The sequence below is a fragment of the Hakea prostrata genome, chromosome 2, assembly GCF_041222555.1.
Source record: "Hakea prostrata isolate BN-2017 chromosome 2, UWA_Hpros_2, whole genome shotgun sequence".
In the NCBI taxonomy this organism is placed as follows: Eukaryota; Viridiplantae; Streptophyta; class Magnoliopsida; order Proteales; family Proteaceae; genus Hakea; species Hakea prostrata.
Window position 1 is genome coordinate 74,007,337 of NC_142601.1, and position 21,633 is coordinate 74,028,969.

Here is a 21,633-nt window from a genome sequence, read left to right on the forward strand (position 1 = left end):
GATTGCCAATCTTCGCAAGTTTGATGCACTATTGCCATAGAGATACCACCATTCAGCTTGCATTATCACAAAAACATTAAGTTAGAAACTCAAAAGTCAAAAGACTCAAAACATTTATGCGTCTAAGCCCTAAGGATCTAACTATATAAGTATCTAACTTTGGATCCATGGTTTCTCTGCGCCTGTCTGACACAGCTCCACTAAAAGACCCAAATGCATCTCTAAACAATTTGATCTGCAATAATACAATCATTAGTATTGATTGGTTATCTAAATTATTTAAACAATTAATACAACTCACTAATCGTTTGAAATTCCCAATGTCTCACCTCATTGTGGCAAAATGATTGGACCATCTCATCCGGCTCCAACTTCGTTATCACCCGTATCGGGGCATCCAATAGGTTTGTGTCCAACCCTAAATGTTGACTATATTGATACTTAGGGTTTAGAAAATATGCTTGCATAATTAAAAAAGCTTAAAATTAGTACCAACTACCAAAGTACCAATACCTACAATGCTACAAGCCCACAAGTCTACAAGACTACAAGTCTACAACTACAAATCAACAACCCGAATATTTACTTACCGGCCCTATGAAGAGGATGCATCGGATGAGTTTGTCCATCGTGCATCGACAATATCTAAGAAAGCCCGATGTCCTCTAGGGTTTGCTTTGCCTTTATAGCATCCTTCATACGCTCAAGGGATGCATACAAGTGGGGCATAGTGGGTCCCCTCAAGGAAGAATCCACCATACGCAAGACCTTTACTATAGGATCTATGGTCCGCAACACTACGATAACACATCTCCGTAAATCATCGGATGATATTGTGTCTTGTGCGGCGCGCCCATTGGTCGTGCTGAATTATCACAAACTCATTAAGTCAATAGACAATAAATATCATACAAGATAATCATAAACTCATAATATAAATATAATAATTTATAAGATGAAATAGTAGATAGTTATCTTACTTGGATCAAGCCCAATCAAACCACTCTGCGATGCAAACATGGATCCGAGGCCCGACTTCTTATCTTGCATGCTTTGCTCAAGGCGACGAAATTTGTCGCAAATCTTGTCGGACCAGTCGCACCAACTCACCTCCACATGATCTCCGCATCATTGCCAAAGCAACGTTATGATTGTAGATGAAGTTGGTTACCTGTCTTGCACTCTCAACGGTGTTGTGGACAATGCTGATTTTTCCAATGTCCTTCAGCATTAGGTCAATTGAATGTGCAACACAAGGTGCCCACATAAGGTTATAATCGGTGAAGCCATCAACACTTCACCGGCCTTCTTATAGTTGGAGCCATTGTCGGTGACAATTTGCACCACATTTTTCCTACCAACCTGGTCGATCACATCCTGCAGGAGACCCATAATATATCTGTGGTCTTTCGTATGACCGATAGCATCCACCGATTTCAAGAAGACAGGTTCTCCAATCACGGTATACCATGAAGTTGATGATGGACTTTCTCGTCGGGCCGGTCCATCCATCGGACATGATGGTGCATCCATAAGTATCCCAAAAGGGTTTCATATTATCAATATACTCCTGCAGCTCTTGCTTCTCCTCTTGAAGGAGGGTGGTCATCAACTCGTAGGGTTGGGACCACTATATCCGAGGGCCTGCCGCTGCAATAGTATCAATCATATTCGTATAGTATGGACCCTCGTGTTGTGTTTGCTTTGGGATGTGATTGTAATAAATCCACTTTGACATTGCTTTCTTTACCTTCTTTGCCATACCTTTCCATGCACCGGATATCTTGGGCTGCTTGGCCCCTTTTCTCCCGAATGTATCGGGATCCCGCTCCATGGTCGGGTCCGGACGGCGTGGATAATCGGATGGTTGCCGTGGTAGTGGCACCGAACGGTCCGAACCCGATGTATGAGGGGCCCGCCGACTCCGTGATCCGCCAAACATGCCAAATACACCACCCCTCCCCCCAGAATCGGAAGGTCTAGCCCCCGTAGGCCTAGAGATGGACCAGCTCCCGTAGCTCTAGCTCGGCCATATCCCCGCTCCCCGATGGTGCAATCGTCTGCTCTCTCGCCATGGCCCGCCGCATATCCCTCTCCTCCCCGATCTCTCGTCCACATCAACGGGATCAACATCCCTATCATCATCCGAATCATCCACATATGATGACGGTCCCCGCACCGCATCATCTAGTGCTCTCGTTGACTTTCCTCCGATCATCTTTCTTCTTCCCCTTTTGTTTTTGTAAATCCTCGAGTAACTTGATTACATCTAGATGGGCCTCTGTGCATTTAGTCACATCCTTTGAACTCCCAAAGTGATGTGACCCTTGAACCTACCGATGCCACCCGAGTATATTCTTTTGTGACAAAAATTACACTCGGTTTTATTTTTGTCTCCATCAATAGCCGTACAATATTGCCATGCTTTGGGTCAATCCTCCCTCCTATCTGCTGATCTCTCGGAGTTGTCCCCGACCACCCCCGACCCTGTCCCTGTCCCTGTCCCCGTCCACCCTGGGAAGACCCAGTTCCCCTCTGACTCCCACCAGCAGACATGATGACTGTTGCATTCAAATAATATTAACAAATAACAACATCATTATAATTGTTTATACACATATAAACAATCATATATGAAATTATGAATATTGCATGTATGATATAATTATAAAAATAGTTGCCCATATCAAAACCGGCGATGAAGCCACATGGGCAACACAACCAACAATTGAAAAATACTTATATAATTATTCCATAATTTTCAAAACATTTCCCCCCATTTTCCCCTATTTTTTGCATTTTTCATAATTATTGATATTTTTATTAATATCAGGATATTTTTTGAAAAATAAAATAACTTATTTTTGGGTCAAAAAATATTTCGACTCCGTGAGTCCGTAGATCGGCTCACGGAGTTCCACATATGTTTTTTCTATCATCATACAACCACTGTATCACTTAAAAAGTAATCATACAAGATAATCAAAATATCATTTTTTACCCACAAAAATAAAAAAATAAAATACTTTGCGGAAAAAAATTCCGACTCCGTGAAATCGTAGATCGGCACATGGTATTCAACATATATTAATTTCAAAATCATCCAACATCATATAGCATGCATTTTGTGAAAAATTACTTGGATAAGAATGGTTACCTGTTTGACGAAAAAACTCTCAGATCTATGCGAAACGGCTACTGATTCGACAGAAACAACGTGATATCCGGCAACAAGGAAGCAAGATGTACCCGTAGATGTCGAAGATCGGACGAAAATATAGTGAAAAGTGCGAAAAATGAGAGAGAGAAGCTCTGGAGAAGAGAGAGAAGAGAGAGAAATTAAAAAAAATTCGGGCAAAATTCGCCCTTTTATCGCGAGAAGTCGGCGATTTATCGACCGACTTCTCGCGATGTCGGTGTCGCTGGGGGGTGTCATGTCGCCCCCCAGCGACATGGCGACATATCCCCCTCTTTGCGGTATTTTGCCCCCCTTTTTTCTCCCGCCCCCCCCCCAACCCACTTCACCAAATTCTACTTGTAGCACTTCTACTCACTTCAGCATATTCTCTAGTCATTAATTCCCCAATTCATAATAGATGAAAAAAATCTTTGTGCACATTATTTATCTGCCTGCACTTCAAAGGCCTTCTCTCCAAAAAGTCACAAAAATGAAGAGGTACAATTTTCTAATCAACTTGGCTGTTATGCATGCAGCTTGTCATAAGTTGTGAAAACCGAGAGGTAGGTACACTACTTCAAAGACCTCACAGTTCTTGCAGCCTGATCCAAGGCCTCCCAAAGCATAGAAAATGAGGCCACACATCTTGAGATCACACAAAATTTAGACAAGTGGTAAGCCTTCTCCACTTCCCTAAGCAAGAGACACATATTGGTAACCTATATTCAGGTTTGACAGTTTATAAATGGAACTTTGTCTTCCGCAAGTTTCAGACAAGAGCTTATACTATTATGGGGAACCAGAAGAATCCAGATTCTCAGTATCCTTCCCAAGCCCTCCTTTCTCTTTGGAAGAGAAGAATCCTACAACTCCTTGGCCAACATTTTCCTAGGACTACTTTCCAAATGGAAGGGGGTAGCAAAGAAAAGATAGTCGATATCCTCCATTGGGTTCCAGCAAAGGCAACATAAAGGAGAGACAGTGATCTGGTGATGGATGAGGACAGACTGCAGTGGAAGGCAGTTAACAAAAGCCTGATAGACCAAGTTTTGCCACAAGATTCGGCGTTTGAACTAGGCAATGTGGGTGAGCATCAGGGGCTATACGTTCATGTACCACAAGCCTATCCAAAGTTCCAAACCATTAGCAGACAACAACCATTTTCTAAGTACCAAAGTTCTCTAATTAAATTTCTTCCAAAATCTTCTAATTAGTTCACCTTAGTATAATACATAAATAACTTAGCAATGCTCGCTATGGACACGAAACAAAAATGGCATATGGACAACAAACTAAAGGGCCTGAGTTTAGTCTCATTGACTTACAATTCTGAGGCAGCCACATGATAACACAAGGAACAACTATAGAAGCATGGTCAAAGCTTGTCCACTGTTACTCTTTTCCTCTAGTCGCTTTCGCCCATCGGCTTCACAACACCAAAGAAGCCCTCCACTCTTGGAACTCCTCTACCTTCGGCAATGTCTCTGATAGAGTCTCTTCTTGCCGCTCTAGCCTTCAACTCACCCAATCCCTCCTTCAAAATGACCCCTCTTGCCCCGCTCTTGCTGAGGAGGAAAAGTCCCTCTCCTCTGAGCTTTCTTCCCTGCTCTCCGAGGAAGAAAGCTTCCTCCATTAGAAAGCCATAATCAAATGGCTCAAGCTAGGGGACTCCAACACTGCCTTTTTCCACCGATCCCTCAAAGCCCAGAATAACTTCAATACCATCCCCTCTCTCATTTCCAGTAATGGCACCTGCATCTCTGATCCGGCCAGCATCAAGGCTGAGATCGTCTCCTTCTTCTCCAACCTTCTCTCCCCCCCCCCATCCACCTCCTCATCCCCCCCCCTCCCCCCAACCTCATTAACAAATTCATCAATCCCTCTACCTTCTCTTCTCTCTGCGCCATTCCCTCCTCTGAAGAAATCCTTCTTGCCATCCACTCCCATAAACCCAATAAGGCACTGGGTCCTGATGGCTTCAGTATGGGTTTTTTCCTTGCCACCTGGGATTTCATTACGAATGATCTTGTCCATGCCATCTGCAGCTTCTTCCTTAACCCCTCCCAGCTTTCCTCCATTAATTAAACTTTCCTCTGTCTCATCCCCAAGAAGCCAGGTGCCTCTTCCCTCTCTGACTTCGGGCCCATCTCCCTCTATAACCTCCTATATAAATTCATCTCTAAAATCCTAGCAAATAGGCTCAAAAAGGCACTTACATCCCTAGTGAGCCCGAATCAATCGGCTTTTATCTCAAGCCGTAGCATTGTGGATAACATTCTCCTTCGTGCGAAGATTGTCCGGGGCTTTGACAGATCCTCTCACTCCCCAACTGCGCTCCTCAAAGTTGATCTTCATAAAGCTTTTGACTCTATTCGCTGGGATTTCATTAGTGATGTTCTCTTCTCCATGGGTTTCCCTCCCCCTTTCATCCACTGGATCAATACCTATATCTTGTCCCCCCGATTCTCCATCTTAGCCAACGGCTCCTCGGCTAGTTTCTTCCCCTCCCGTGTTGGGATCCGCCAAGGCTGCCCCCTTTCTCTTTATCTCCTCTCCCTCGCCTTAAGAGGTCCTTTCCCGTATCCTTCAAGCCAAGACTGACCAACTCCTCATTTCCCCCATCCCCAAGGTCAAGTCCCTCAACCTCACTCATCTTGCTTTTGCTGATGATCTCATGATTTTCTCTAAAGTCGACCACCAATCCATCTCCTCTATCCACTCAACCCTCTCGGGTCTTTGGGTCAATCTCAACAAGTCAACCATTTTTCTCTCTAGTGTCCCTGATCAGCTCTAAGCCTCTCTTGTCTAGCTCGCGGGATTCAGGCTTGGCTCCTTCCCTGTGGTTTACTTGGGTCTCCCACTCATCCCCGGTAAACTCACTCGTAACCACTGTCTCCCGATGCTTGACAATATCCGAAAGGAGCTGCAACTTTGGAAAGGTAAGCTCCTATCCTTTGCAAGGAGAACGGTCCTGATATGCTCAATGCTTCAGTCCACCTATCTCTATTGGTGCAGGATCTTCTCCATTCCCAAGTCCACTATCCACGCGATGGAATCTTTATTCTATGCCTTCCTTTGGAAAGGGCAGGACTCCACCCGTTTCATTCGCCCAATCAGTTGGTCTTCCATCTGCCGCCTACCTCTGAAGGTGGCCGGGGAATCTGCCTGATCACTGATGTTAACCATGCCTGCCTCCTCAAACTCATTTGAAAAATTGCCTCAAAGCATGATTCTATCTGAGTAAGATGGGTCTACTCCTTTCATCTCCGATCGGACTCCCTCTGGACTGTTCCAATGCCCTCCAATCCATTATGGGTTTGGAGGAAAATTCTCTTGCTCCAACCCCACGCCATCTCTATTATTTCCACCTCCATCTCCTCTGGCTCCTCCATCTCCTCCAGGCTTGATCCGTGGCATCCGATGGGCATTCTCTATAACCACTTTGGTCCACATATCGTCTATGACACCCGTATCCCAAGTCCACCCCCTTGTCAACTTCATCTCAAATGGGTCCTAGATTCCTTCCCCCCTCCCCATTCTCACACAGGTTTGGGAATCTCTTCCCCCTATCACCAGCTCCACTAGAGACCTCATCATCTGACTCCCTTCCCCCTCCAAATCCTTCACCACTTCATCAGCTTGGAACCTCCTCAGACCTCATAATCCCAAGCCCCCTTCCCCCCATTGGTTTGGTTCAAAGGTTACATTCTCCATCATTCCCTTACCCTTTGGAGAGCCCTCATCCAAGCCCTTCCCACCCAATCCTTCCTTATTAGCCGCCACATCCCTAATAACGGAATGGGTTGGAGAACCTTAAGCACCTTTTCTTTTCTTGCCCCTTCTCCAGATCTATCTGGGGAAAAACCATAGCCTCCATTTGGCCCCGTTCGAGGCAATCCTATGGATTCTTCCGAGATTGGTCTTGGATTTTGAGAAATTTTTCAGGCTCTTCCATTTGCGATTGGATTGGTAAGCTAGTGTTTTGTGCCTTAATCCATCACCTTTGGTGGAAGCACAATCTTCGAAGATGGACCTCCAAATCCCTCTCAATAGATAGGATTTTGAATGCCATCTTTTGATGTATCTTCTAGGTTGTTAGCTTTGCCCCACCCCCTGTTGATGATACCCCAAGGAACAGGCTTATTGTTGTCTCCTGGGGCCTAAGCTCTTCTTTTCGGTCTCCTAATTAGAGACCTTGTTCTCCTTTTCCAGTTTTAATATATATATTTTTTCATCCAAAAAAAAAAACAAGGAACAACTATAGAAACCCTGAAGTCATAATTAAATGATGATTCTTTTCGATATCCAAGCTTGAACTTTGGACTACCGATCAAAAAGCTTCCCTTGTAAGAAGGTTCAAGTATTATAAGGAGAACATCCTTTATGAATACTGCCAAATTTCCATCTCCAACAATAGACTGATCAAGAACTAATAGGAAAAATAAGCCAACAGATTTTTCAAAATGGAATGTAATGATATGTGAGATACTTTAGGTCGCAGCATTTAAGACAATCCTAGGAAATATGAAACATATGATTCCTATAAGAACTTGGCAACTTTCATTTGCCAATTACGAGGTTCTTGGATTTTGAAAATGGATTTTGGTAGCTAGATTAGAATTTGGGATGCAGTATGAATACATGGTTATTTTATATGGTTATTAGTATTACTTATTAGTTATAAGAGGACAATAAATATACAATTCTTAATATTTCTTGAAAATGTCTAATATTCTCCATCATTTGAGGCTACAACAGGAACTGAATGTTATAACACACACATAGTAAAAAGGTGAAACAAAACACTAAAAACAACAAATTCAAATAGATTTAAATAATCACAAAAATTAGACGAATTAACTTAAAATAAGTAATAAACCTGAGACTGGATCACAAGAATACCTCAAGGCTGGGCCAATTGGTCATTTCCTCAGCAAGCATCCGAAGAGCAACACGGTTTTTAGGAACTCTTCCTTCATTCACCTGGACAAATATGGCAGTCACACAACACATTCGAAGCAGACCTAATAATGAGGTGACATTTCATCCTTGGATGCAAAAATTAAAGTATCTCAGAATCATTATTAATTAGTAAGTTCTATGATCACTTTTCATGAGATACATCCATTTTCTATAGATAGTACATAGGAATACCAAGGTGTCATCAGGTCTTGCTAACACATTAATGGGACATCATAATGTTCTAACGTATGACAAACTTACACTGATTAAATAAATCTAGTGAACCACCCTTCATTTAGCATCAAGGATCATTCTATTCCTCTCCACCTCTCCATACAAAACCCAAAAAGCACCATCATCCAGAGAAAACTATATGAAAATATAATTGTCTAGAAAAAAGTTAGGTCTAGCTAAAGGGCATACATGTACAACCTTAATATAATACGACAGTAACAGCATAAAGGGAAAATAAATTAACAGTTTTTTCCTTCTTGCCAGTTCTACACCTTCAGCATATCCAGTATTTAACACTTCTCTAGGAGGCAACAAAGCAAAGGCCCCCAAAACCTAGTCAAATAGGATAACCCTACCATTTGACAGAAAACTACTCTGTGACCCCAGAGATCAATGACTCTCAAAAGGAAATAAGCTTTGCAGTTACTTTATATTTGAATCATTATTTTATGCCTAGAATCTCTCTCCAATACCAAATGCATTCCCTTGAGATGGCTATAATTCTACATTTCTTCATCAAGTAATAATCTTCAACAAAATAAGTACTAGGAAATGGTTCCTTCGTGAATTGTTAAACTCTCACCCAAAATCCTAAGTCAAAAATCTCCGAATCTCCCTCTTACTTTACAAGAGAACAAGATGCAAACAACTAATGCTCCAACAGGGTAAAAGGGTGCGTCATTGGGTCGGGTGGTACCATATGCCCAGTGTGGCTTTGCACCACTACCACCACTGAGAAGGAGATCAGTGATGGGCTCAGACCCTCTGCTTCCATTACATATCATTATGGTCACCACTAAAGTATGTTGGAGCTTGTCAATCTTGGATCTCTCTCTCTTTTTGTTTTTTTGAGAGTGGGGGAGTGGGGGCCAGGATCCTAACCATTTTACAACATGAGTGCTTCTACAAGAAAATGAACATCGAAAATACAATGTGGCATAAGAGTTCACATGATTTTCAATTATATATTCTATATTGTGTCTAAAATCAATGAAACAATAGGACAAGTTCTTGTACAATTGGCTAGCGTTGGCCAGAGAAAAAGATGGGTCACTTATTTTAATTCAAAACCTTAGTTTCCACGTTCATTTTCCCTCTTTGTGTGGATGGTACAGCAGTAAGCATGCACAGAGAAGGAAGCTCATGCTTAATACAGCATGATGATGAACCGAAATAACCTAATGATCTTTTGAATTCACTCCATTCTCCTGTCGTCCAATGGGTTTCAACTACCACCTCAAGGTTTTACATGATTGTCCTGCAATAGCTACAAGTTCAGGCATGAAAAAGGGAGATCATAACAAAATTAATACACATACGTCTTCCAGAGCAGCCACTAAATCATCCCTAGTAGGCGCTTCAGAATCTTCTATGCCAAGTAGTCTTCTCCTCTCAACTTCTCTTGGATCCTCAATCATGACCGTTAGTTTAACCTTCAAAAAGGAACATAAGAATTAGCAATTACAGCCACAAGGGTCAACTCATTCGAACAATAAAATAGTTGGAAAGCTTAGCAGGGGCACGATAGCAATAAAATAAGCACTGTACCACAGCTCACCAGAATAATAAACTATGCAGAAGGAAGAAGAGCTTAAAGTTCTGACAGAAAATAACACCAAACCATGTAACTATAATTTTTAGTCTAAATGCCCACCTCACTGAATATCATGTCTCTGTTTTTTTTGAGAAGGTTCAACACCTACACCAAGAGAAGCAACAAAACAGTGAAGTGAATGACTTCAAAGAAAATGCATTTCAGGAGCAGAAAAAGAATAAAAAAAATTTAAGTAAGTAAAGAACATTGTTCATATAGTGTGTGTACATAAATTAGTAGGTAGCTATACGATTGTAAATAAAGGTAGTCTAGTAAGAAGAAGAGGAGAAAGGAGGAGAATAACTCTTTGGATCTGGCCAACACATTCGAGGTCTTCAGGAGTTGGGTCTTCTTCTTGCTGCTCGACTTGGGTGTCTGAGTTTGACACCTGCAACTCAGTCTCTCCTTTGCCCACAAAAATAGGTCCCCTTGTTCTGGTCTGGCGGCGGCAGAGGAGCTGAGCAGTGGAAATTGAAGTTGCAGTGGGGGGTCTGTAGGAGCACCGATGGTGATGGTGATGGTGGTTGCGGAAGAGGGGCATAATGTTTTCTAAGGATGATGAGGATGTGGATAGACATGGCTGGCGCAGAGCCATGGCCGGGACCGGTGAGAAGAGGCCAGAAAGTCCCTTGTGATTTCGACCGCTGAAACTGTTAAACTAACAACAACTCTGCTTTTTAACGGGGAAATGCCAACCGCAAAACGGAGAGGCAGAGTTGAAGTTGAGAAAGAGATGACGATTTCTTTCTTCCCAGTTCTGTAATAATTCTTTTCGGTTGCTGCAAAAGCTAAGGTCGTTCTTCTGTTACTAGTTACTACTACGCCTTATCCACAATAATTCCAATGTGCAACATCCTTCCATCCGTGGCTTTGGACTCTGAGGCTGGACTTCTTCTGATTGGGCCCATTTATATTTATATTTAGATGGATAACATATGAGCATACCTCTAGAAAAGAAAATAATGAAGTGAGCCTATTTCAGCTCCGGAATGAGAGATCGCCTTCCCATTGTCCATAAACCCAAAAGCATGATGGAAATTTCTATAATTTTTGTGAGGAGTTTTGTATACCACCAGTTTGGTGGAGCTGCTCCTCCGATACGAGACATTCTATTCTTATTTTCTTCTTTTCCTTCCTGTACTTTTTACTGGATTCCAAGAAAATTCAATTATGTAGCAGATTCCTAAGGGCTCTTTCCTCTTCTGATAGGAGCGCACGCAATCCTTGGTTAAGTGATATGTGTAACCAAGATTAATAAAACAAGAAGAAGAAAAATAACAAAAATTTAAAAAAAAAAAAACTCCTTAAATAGGGAATGGGGAAGTATTTTAAAATGGGGCTGACTGATGGACCTGGGCTTCAAACCCCTAGCCTTCTTTGTCCGAGTTGCATTTATACTGGCCAAACGAAAGCCCATTTTGGCGAATGAGCCCAGTCAAGCCCATTAGGTAATACAATGACATACGTAGAATGAAAACAAGCCAGGCCCATCAGAGGTTCACTTCGGCCTGATATATATTGGTGACCTAGTCTAGTGGAGAGCTGATAGATTCTCACAAGTTGTTAACCACTTGGAAGCTTTATTTTAGAATCACATTCCGTTATTTTGACATGAGAAGTATATATATATATATATATATATATATATATATATATATATATATATATATATATATATACGTTCATAGATTCCCATGGCTTGCCCATCTCCAAAACTTAGTTTTATTGATTTACAAGTTGGTAGTTATCGCATTAAAGATATTAATGTCCCATATTTTTTTAGGGGGTATATTTAATATCCCCTCATAATTAAGAGTAGTTTGATGTCCAACTCCTTTATTTGTTTGGGACCACTATTTGGGAATCAACTTTCTAAATAATTTAATCCTATGATTATGTACTCATCTAACAAGGTAAATAATAATTTGTTTTACTTCAATAGAAGTATTCTTTATTTTCTCTTTCACAAGAAGAGAACTAATTAAGAAAAGGCACTTACAAATTCCACAAATTGATGATTAACCTAACGGCAAGTAGTTCAATCAAATAGGACAACCAAGACAAAATGTATGTTATATATTGTTGGGGGAAGATCAGCTTACTCGAATGGTTCGGGCTCTCTTCAGACCTGGTTCTCCTTAGCCTCTTAAAATTAGAACAAAGGTGAGAGTGGGCCGCCTCTTGGGACGGGAAACCACCTCCAATGATTAAGTTAATCCTTAAAGAAGAAGCTGAGAATCAATGTTCGAAGAGTAAATGCTCAGGATTCATGGTGGGAATGTTTTCATGTAGTTATGAAGGAGAGTAATGGTTGGAGAAGCTCTACCTTTACCTGGGAGTGCCACCTCTATTTATAACGAACCTGTGACCCTTCCTTGCTTGAGATGGCCTCTGTGCCATGGTGAAATTGTCTTCTGGCAACCGTAGTTCTCAAGGTAGCTGTTAGTACCTCTTGCAATCAAAGAGTCGACTCAAGTATCGGCCTGATGTCACATCGCTCCTTGGTTAAGGAGACAAAAAGTGGTGTCACGGTACCCATGGCAGTCTTAGAGCAAATGTGGAGCATCCAAGCTGTCTCTTGTCATTGCACAAGCCTTGAGGCATTTATTGCTGAAATTAACATTGGGAGGAGACGCCCGAGAGGAGATATTTCAAATCCCCTAAAGGCCACTGGCTTTACTAAAAGTCGCTGGGCAACTAGGCTTGTCATCGAGTTATGCCTGCACTGCCTGCCGTTATCTGAGTACATCGTTTCAGCTGACGAGCACTATTTGTCTGGCCCTGGAATTGCCGGCTTAGTCTAGCAGAGCCGTCCTGGTCTTTTATATATATATATATATATATATATATATATATATATATATATATATATATATATATTTTTATATATATATATATATATATATATATATATATATATATATAAATCTTTGAGGCCTGAAATATCATGTGAAATGTAGATGTGCTTCTAGTATGGTAGGTGGCAACCTCTATTTAGATTTTAGAGGCATAAAGTCAAAGGAGGTCGATGAATCTTCCATTCCCTCTACACCTTTCCTTCCTCTATCCAATTATTCTTGGGCCTATGGGCCCTAGTCAGAGTGGCATCAAACATGCCTCCGTCAGTCCGTCCGATATATATATATATATATATCGTGTCCACCTTGATCTCGATAGTGATTGGGAGACTGTCAAATATCGAGGGGATATTGGTCTCGTCCATACTTTGATATACACCAATTCGAATCCGGATCTTCTCCCCATGGGGGATATCTGTGCTCCCCCATGGCTTCCTGACCACAAAAACTGTGGGCCTCACTGGTGGAAAAAAAAAATTTATTTTTTCAAAAAGTGTTTTTCACCATGGGCCCCACTGATATTTGTGGTCAGGAAGTGTAGGAGGAGCCGTCGGGAGAGCTGATCCAGACTCAATTCGAATCATACAAAAAAAATTCATACATCTTAATAAAATAAGCATGGGAAATAATAACTTTACCCTCAAATCTGGGATGCTATCTTGTTGGTCAACGCCGACTGCATAGCAGGAGTGGTAGCCATGCCGCATGCATCCCTACCTCTCTTTTTTGGTCGGGTAAAATGCCGCATGCCCACCTGAATATAATAAATCACCATCTGATATTCTGCTGCTGTCTGATTGCATTGCAAGATCTCTTCTCAGAGACTTTAAAAAGACATGCTTTGTTCTACCCAAAAAAAAAAAGAAGCTTTGTTCATCCGAATTTGCCTTCACAAGCCCCCTCCCAAGTCCCAACTACACACAGTGGAGGCAGGCAACCAGGAATAAATAAATAAATAAGTACGCACAGTGGAGTACACGATTCCAATATTCTAAACGTAAAGCTATGTTGATACGAATGCCCCCTCCACAAGCTCACGACTGCACCGATTGATCAGTGAAGTACACGATTGCCGCACCCCCTGCACTGAGTGAGTGCGCTTCTAATGAGAGAGAGGAGGAAGAAAGAAAAAAAAAACAGAGTAACGAAAAAGAGAAAAAGCGAAAAAGAGAAAAAGAGCCCATGAAAAGACAGATACAAACTCAATACTGTCAAGTGTCAATAAGTTCCATCGGATTCCACCCAATAAAATAAAAATTCTACGGGATGTCCCAAAAGTTTTATGCTCACATCAGCTGCTCTATATCGATTAGGTACGTGTTGCTGTCGATCGTGGCACAAACCGATACGACTTGCCTGATGCTGACGTTTCAGTTACCTTGGTACCTCTAAGGCTCTAAGGCTCTAACCTCTTACCTCCCACCCGGAAGAGGAAGTCCCTAGGTTACCCTTCTTGTCCTTGCCCAATGCATCTCTTGGAATGGAATCCTCATTCAAATCGAGGATGTAGTCGGCAAAAAGTGCAGAGGCGAGCCAAGGGAAAAACGTAACAGCCTTCCTCGCCGCCATAATTCAACTTCACACTTTGATACCGGCCCCGTGCTTCCTTCTTCTTCATGCCTTTGAAACATCATCATCAGCCTCTGGCCCTCAACAACTGCAACATACATAACCTCCCTGAAGCTCGAGTGTGCCCACCTGATAACGTCAGCTGCCACCATCTCGCTCCCACCGCAGGGGTCCGATCAAATCCAAATCTCAGTGCACCCTCCACGAAGCTACAAAAAGTGCACCATTTCATCCCATAAGACTAATACGACACCTATTTTGATGGCTCAGGCAGCAGCAACGTTAACCCTTTGTGGGGACACCGTAGTGACAAGACAATCCATGAATAAAACAGGAAATATGCTCGGCATTTCTTCTCTACATATTTCTTTCCTTTATACTTTCCACTTACCAAAGATGAACAAAGAAATCCTCAGAAACCCAAAAGGGAAGGGGAACAGGAGGATATGGCCACAAGGGTCGCACAATGGGCCACACCACCTACACAAGACCACAACAATCACCCCAAGATAAGCAGGAAGAGAAAATTAAGAGTGGGCCGGGGGGCGGGGGGTAAAAAATAGAAAAAATTACAAAATCAAAGCATAAGAAAACAGAAAACGAAAAAAAAAATCAACCTAAAGCACCTCTAGGATCTGTCACCCTTCCCTCACCCAGTACAAGATGCCCCAAGAAAGCCAAACTCCCGAGCAAAAGCAGCAAAATCTGAAGGAGACAATGCAATTTAACAACAGCTCTCTCTGCAATTCTTTTGTTGGCGCACAGCTTTCTCAGCACAAGCACATCCCACCCCCGGTTTTTTTTCCATTTTCCCTTTTTTTTTTTTTTTTGGGGCCTTTCTTCATGTAATTTTTTTCTCCTACTTTGTTTATTAATGATACAAAAGAGACCTCAAGGAGAGGACGTATGAATCATATAAATCTTCTGGTAGCTGCAAGCTAGCGCCTGTAACAAACATTTCTACCACCGATTCACCCTTTCCTTTTTTGCCTTTCTCCCGCCTTCTGGAGGGCATGGCATCATCATCCTTGGGGCCTGCTAATATCATTCAGCATTGTTCCCATATGCCTCCACTCATCATCAGCCTCCTTTTTCATCCCTTCACTTTGTTGTCTTCCCAGACTACTTTTTTCTTGTCGGAGCTAAGCTCAACCACTTGAATACCGGACACTTGCATTAATTCTTCCTCAGGCTTCTACAGTAACAAAGCCATCACTTATAATCAGCCAGTGCGAAACTACCAGAGGAGAACTAATGGTACTATTATTTTGATTGATACTATCATATAATTAGTGGTTAGACCCAAGTCAAACTCGCCTATCAACAAAACTTAAATTTGAAAGCAAAGATTACCTGCACGTGATTCCAACGTGGAGTAGGTGGCCTAGCCCTCTTGTCTTGCAATGCTTTCTGGCGACTCTCATAAAAACCAAAGTCATCCAATATTGACGTCATCTGTGAATGGTTCTTACAGATGCTCAACATTTCAATGCCTTGAGAAAATTTAACCTGAGTAGACAGAAGAATTGCAACCACAAAGAACAAAAGTATTAGATAAAAGTGTACCCATGGTTCAAGTTCAATTCATTTTGTACCAAATTCTATATTTTTTTTCTCACCTCTTGTGTGTCCCTGCTATTAGTTACAGGCTTATTGTCATTATTCTCAAGTATTATGTGCCGGAAGTGAGCATTTGGAACATCTTTAATAATGTGCCACTTGACCGGGAAATAACCACTCCACTTGTCCTGCTGCCAAAAGTCCATGTTTTTATTGAAGTCTACCCTGCCAATCATTTCAGCTACTCCACAGAACAGACCACTTGCATTTACCTACACCAACGGGAGAAAAATATGTGATAAATTAATAGTTCAAAAGAGAAGGCAAAAAACAAAAAAGAGGAAGAAGCAGCTTCTGCATCCCATTAACATAATGCATACCGAGAAGAAAAGGAAAACTGGACACTTGCTGCCTTTCTCTGCAGTTCTTGCCTGCGCATCTTGAAAAGTACTATCAAGCCTCTTATTTCCATTTGGTGTACTTGCCCACACATTATACTTGATGCTCTTATGAACGTCATCTTCACTGTAAGATTTAATGACAAAGAACAAAGCATGATCATATTTGGTCGGAAAATCAGGAAGATTGTATTCATCCCTCCTGACCACAGCAGTTGTGGAGTTACCATCACTTTCACCATCAACAAGAGATCCAGTCAGGTCAACTTCAGGAATCAAAGCTCCTTTGGCATTGGTTGTCCTAGGACCACGGTTTTGTTCGTTCAGTAAATCAAGATCACTGATTCCATTAATCTTACCTCTTCCTTTCATCTTTTCACCGCCACCCCATCCCCGCCCACTGGTTTTCAAATTAACAGGACTGTTGGGATATAAGAAACCACCTTTACCCTGATTTGAGAATGGAAACTTCGTAATGGGGAAGTAGCCCTTGGCCAGAACTGAAGATGCCTGAGAATAGAAGCACACTATAAGCTCAGTAAATTGGTACATTTCACCAAACACATACAAAAAAAGAGACATCACATGGTCACCAGAAAATAAACCATGAAATAGAACAAAACCTTATTTGCAGGCTTTGATTGGTTAAGTGCACCGGGACCTGATGACACATCCAGCAATGGTGAGGAGCCCTTCACTTCTGATGGATTATTAGACTTAGAAGCTGTCAGAACTTTCGGCGAGAGAGCAATGTTTTGTCTCTGGGCAGAGAAATTATGTTTTGAGTCGGGAATGGTTGGAACTCCACCATAGCCATTGCCATGAGCCACATCCTCTACCATAACAGAAGGATCCCAGATGCACGAGGGCACAACCTCTGATCCATAAGGCAGTGGGGTTGGGAAATATCCAGGTCCACCAATGGGTTGTGGGAAAGTGGGGCTCGGAAAGTATTGCTGTTGACTATAATACAGTCCATCAATGCTAAATGTAGCTCCAGGGAAGTATGGATTGTAAGGAATGTAACCAGGCTGATACCCTTGCATGTAGTACATCAGAGATCCATTATCAGCCTGAATCGCCTGAAGAAAGAAAATATATAAAGAAATATCCAGTAATCATACAAATTAATTAAAACATTTAGTAGAATACCAACTATAACATTCAAGTGTTTGAAGACAAGCGCTAAACAACATTGGTAAAAGAGCCATCCAAACAGGTAAACTCTATTTCCTTGCATATTTGTAAGATTTTTCATTACCATTGTATGCCATTAATTTTTACAGCAGGTTGTCACTAGAGACAAACATAAATTCAAGAGCAAATTGCACTGGCACCCCAAAATAGAGGCCTTAAAACACTGACACCCCACTTTATGTTTAAGAAGCACAGAGACCCCAAAATTGGATTTTTATTGGATATATTTGTCCAATTTTTCACTGAAAACCTTTCAGACACTGTTTATTATAGGGATATTTTTTTAAATAAACAATTATTTAACTGTTTTCAATGAAAAATTAGACAAATATATCCAATGAAAATCCAATTTTGGGGTCTCTGTGCTTTTTAAACATAAAGTTGGGTGTCAGTGCTTTAAGGCCTCCATTTTGGGGTGCCAGTGCAATTTGCTCTAAATTCAATGAAGAGAAAAACATCCCACAAACACTTTCATCAAAGGCAATTATTTTGACATTTGTATCTCAACAAATATTACATTTGATACATACAGAATTTTTTCAGTCATCAATAGTTATCACTATCTTCATGTAGATAGCATAACTAGAAGTTCCATAAGATGTCGCAAAGCAGTATCATGATTCTCAAATTAAAATGAACTAAAAATTCCAAATAAACAAAACTATCAGTTATTTAGCATGATATGATGTTCTAAAATATCTTGTAAACAGAGGTCTTCAAACAACTTATGGGCCCGTACTCCATGATCGTTATAACCAATTTGCGTATACTTCCCATGGTCATCAGACTTCCATAGAATAGATAATAAGATATTCAATTGAATCAATTCCTATCCTATACTACCAAATAGGGCAATGTCTTTTTGCATATGAGATACACATACACAGACTGAGTAATACCCAAAATTTGGGTATACTTCTCTTGCTTGTCAGACTTCCATAGAATAAACAATATGATACTCAATTGAATCAATTCCTAACCTCTACCACCAAAAGGGCAGTGTGTTTTTGCATGAGAAATAGATAAACACACACAGACAGGGCAAAACGTTCTTGCTAGCACCACCCCCTTTTGGTATATGGATCTCTGTGTGGATCAGCATACAAAAAATTAATCACGAAGTAACTTCCAACATTTTTTCTGCACATGTAACACGTAACAGGTTGATGCATCTCAGAAGAAAAGATTGACCAAAGCCTGTGCCGATGCACCCACAGAGATTAGAGGGATCCGAATTCAATAGGAAAAAGCAGTATAAGACAGCATGTATAGCTCCAACACATTTGATTGGTGCTCATATGCACAATCACACAACTCAAGAGAAGACCAATAAAATTTTGGTACATGTCCCTGAAAAGGTTTCCAGCAAAAACATATAGAATGACTGCAACCCCAGCTATCCTAAAATTTAAAAACTCCAATAAAAATAACAGACGAGAACAATAAAATAAGTATAGTTCTTTGAAAAATAAATAAATAAATCAGTTAAATGCATGCTCATTGTTCCATATGCAGTTCTACCTCAGCAAACAACTCCATATAATCCCAACTCCTTTATTAGGTTCAGAACATTCTCCACATGGTTTCAAGCATCATGGTCAGGGGACTACATCATTCCTAGCCAAACCTGGTACTGGATAAGAATCAGATCGCCTACCCACCAAAAACTATAAGATCTTGCCAATGAATGATCAACTCTATGTTCACATGGAACTTACACCACACGACTAAAACTCAGTATAGGAGACTTTTCAACCCCCCCCCAAAAAAAAAAAAAAAAGGATTGTAGCTAGAATAACTATAAATTTCAGAAAGAAAAAGAATCAAGCATTATTCAAACAACGGTGTCTGAGATACATCCATGGCAGCAACATCTACTCCATGTCAAGTAATAAGAAAACTTCAATTACTTACAGGATATTGAATCTCCAATCCATCAGAGCCAATAAGGTATCCTTGATCGTCCCATTCTCCCAGAGAACCTTCATAGCCTGTGAACGCACTACCATTAGGATGAAAAAAAGATATTCCCCTCAAGGTCAGTACAGTAGCACGGGACAGCAGGTTAAATTTCTAAATTACCTGGGTAGTAATACCCATAATAGTTCCCAGTATACATGGGCGGCTCAGCCATCACAGACTCGTGATCCACATCATTCTCCTTCACACTGCTTGTTGCATCTCCAGAGGAAATACAAGATGTTTCATCGAAGGGATTTCCATGCTTTGGAGAAGCCTACAGGCAAATATCAACCACATCAATTTTAAAACGGGAAAAATTGAAAGAAAAAGAGAGGTGTGTTCAGGGAAGATCTTTCATCATGGAAAAATAATATCATAAAATAAATCCTTAACAAAAAGGTCATATCTAGGAAATAAATAGGGGATACAGGGCAACCAGATGGGAGTACCAGATTGGGATCACCGACTTTAGGGAAAGCATCAACTTTAAGATTCCTCATCAAGTCTTCTAGAGCTGGTAAAATCAAGTTAAGTTTCCAAATTATATGTATTTTGTCAATGTTCAAACAGCACTTGAGCAGCTCCTTTAAAGGAGAAAAAAAAAACCCCACCACCTCCATTCCTATGATAGTGGCAGGAATGCAAATTCAGCCAAAACAAACGTGCATCCAGATGGTTGACATGCCTCGACAGTCAACCTTTCACGGAAACATCTTATCAGAACAATATATGAACAATTAGGGTGCAGTTCAAAGGTAAGACCATCTCACTACATACAGATCCGGAATGATCACTGAACCAAGTTCATAACCACTTCCCAGAAATCAATAAGCTCACAAATGAAATCAAAAAAATATCACCGTCACTCAAATTAAGGGAAATGTAAAGCTATGTAGACTTGAGGACTAGAAAATCTCAACTAAACCCTAAATCAATACTGTAACTCTGAACAAATAAGTTCTAAAGCGAAACAAGATGAACAACTAACAGTGCCTACGAAACGAGCCGGGAGTAAAGCACGGAATAGCTTCCAGGGGCAAAATAGCAGCACACTTAAATTCAAAAGGAAAATAACATAGATCTCAGTAAATGGAGAGTTTTTTTTTTTTTTTTGGGGGGTTGGTTGGAGAATCCAACAACAAAAACAGGAAGAGAAATCAGTAAGTTAAGATTTTCATGTCCAGCATAAATTTAATCTCTATATAGTCAAAAAGAAACAACTGAATCGTCAAGAGAGCCAAAATTGACACCACATACGAAAGTTGGAGTTACATAAACAGCAGCCTTGAGTGACATGGATGGAGGCAAGGGGAATCAAACGAGTGAAGGATACGTTTCTCATCCTGTGTGACCTGTGTCTCTGCAGCCATAACTTCACACCAGAAATCACCACAAAAGAATCCCTGGTTTCCTCCCTCCAGCTCGAAAGACGGCACAGCAAGTCCTTGAAACTCTACAGCAAAATCTCTTTTGAAGGCCTGAACCTAAAAGGTACCCAAAGAAAGCAAGCCGCTTGATAGTTACGACAAATAATGAATTAACCGTAAGAACAGATCGGTCGGAACACCGCCCGTGTACCGCCACAAAACAGCTCGCCGCTTGAAAATTTGAAAAAGAGCAACAAATACTCGCAGACTTTGACGACAGATCTGCCGTCCCAAACGCCGCCTTCAATGCGCAGGAAAACAAAAAGCTGCGTCTACGACGACGGCCACAACCATAAAACTGGAGGGGAGGTGGGAATCTTCACGCCGGGAAAAGAAAAGAAAAAAAACGACAAAGGGATTATCGGTTGGATGGGAGTGGCCGAAGAGGAGGGAGAAAACCAGATATTAAAAGCTAGAAAGTCAAATAAGTAAAGAACGGTGTAGAGTAGTCCACATCATTCATTAGTCAGATATTTGACGGTTTATATCGCTACGCATTTGTAAAGGCGCAGCTTAGTTATCCGTCCGATTAAAGTCCTGAGTTAACTACGGTCTACGTATTGGTCTACATACATTCCTGATTCTTGACTCTCCACCACACACCAGGTCTTTTATTTTTATCTTTTTTTTGGTAACCGAAAAGGGGATGCAGTAGTGGCGCCCTAGATTCCTCGGGCACAAACACTTCTAATTC

General features: G+C 41.2%; 2 protein-coding genes across 2 annotated transcripts in view; both read right to left on the bottom strand.

Annotated features, from left to right (window-relative positions):
- CEST (death domain associated protein) overlaps positions 1 to 10,831 on the bottom strand; it is a 32,007-nt gene extending 21,176 nt beyond the window's left edge. Inside the window, exons 1-4 of the mRNA XM_089146728.1 lie at positions 10,273 to 10,831; positions 10,029 to 10,073; positions 9,694 to 9,807; positions 8,081 to 8,161 (exon numbers count right to left, since the gene is read on the bottom strand). Coding sequence (XP_089002854.1) covers positions 8,081 to 8,161; positions 9,694 to 9,807; positions 10,029 to 10,073; positions 10,273 to 10,563 — 531 coding nt within the window. The 5' untranslated portion in view covers positions 10,564 to 10,831. The remainder of the gene's footprint in view (positions 1 to 8,080; positions 8,162 to 9,693; positions 9,808 to 10,028; positions 10,074 to 10,272) is intronic.
- Positions 10,832 to 14,002: 3,171 nt separating this feature from the next.
- ECT8 (evolutionarily conserved C-terminal region 8) lies at positions 14,003 to 21,324 on the bottom strand. The gene is given in 10 exon segments (XM_089146729.1): positions 14,003 to 15,533; positions 15,536 to 15,590; positions 15,749 to 15,904; positions 16,015 to 16,227; positions 16,336 to 16,863; positions 16,977 to 17,435; positions 19,465 to 19,541; positions 19,633 to 19,786; positions 19,962 to 20,026; positions 20,846 to 21,324. Coding segments are annotated over 10 exon segments (1,860 nt in total). The 5' UTR covers positions 20,883 to 21,324; the 3' UTR covers positions 14,003 to 15,417.
- Between the last annotated feature and the right edge of the window lie 309 nt (positions 21,325 to 21,633).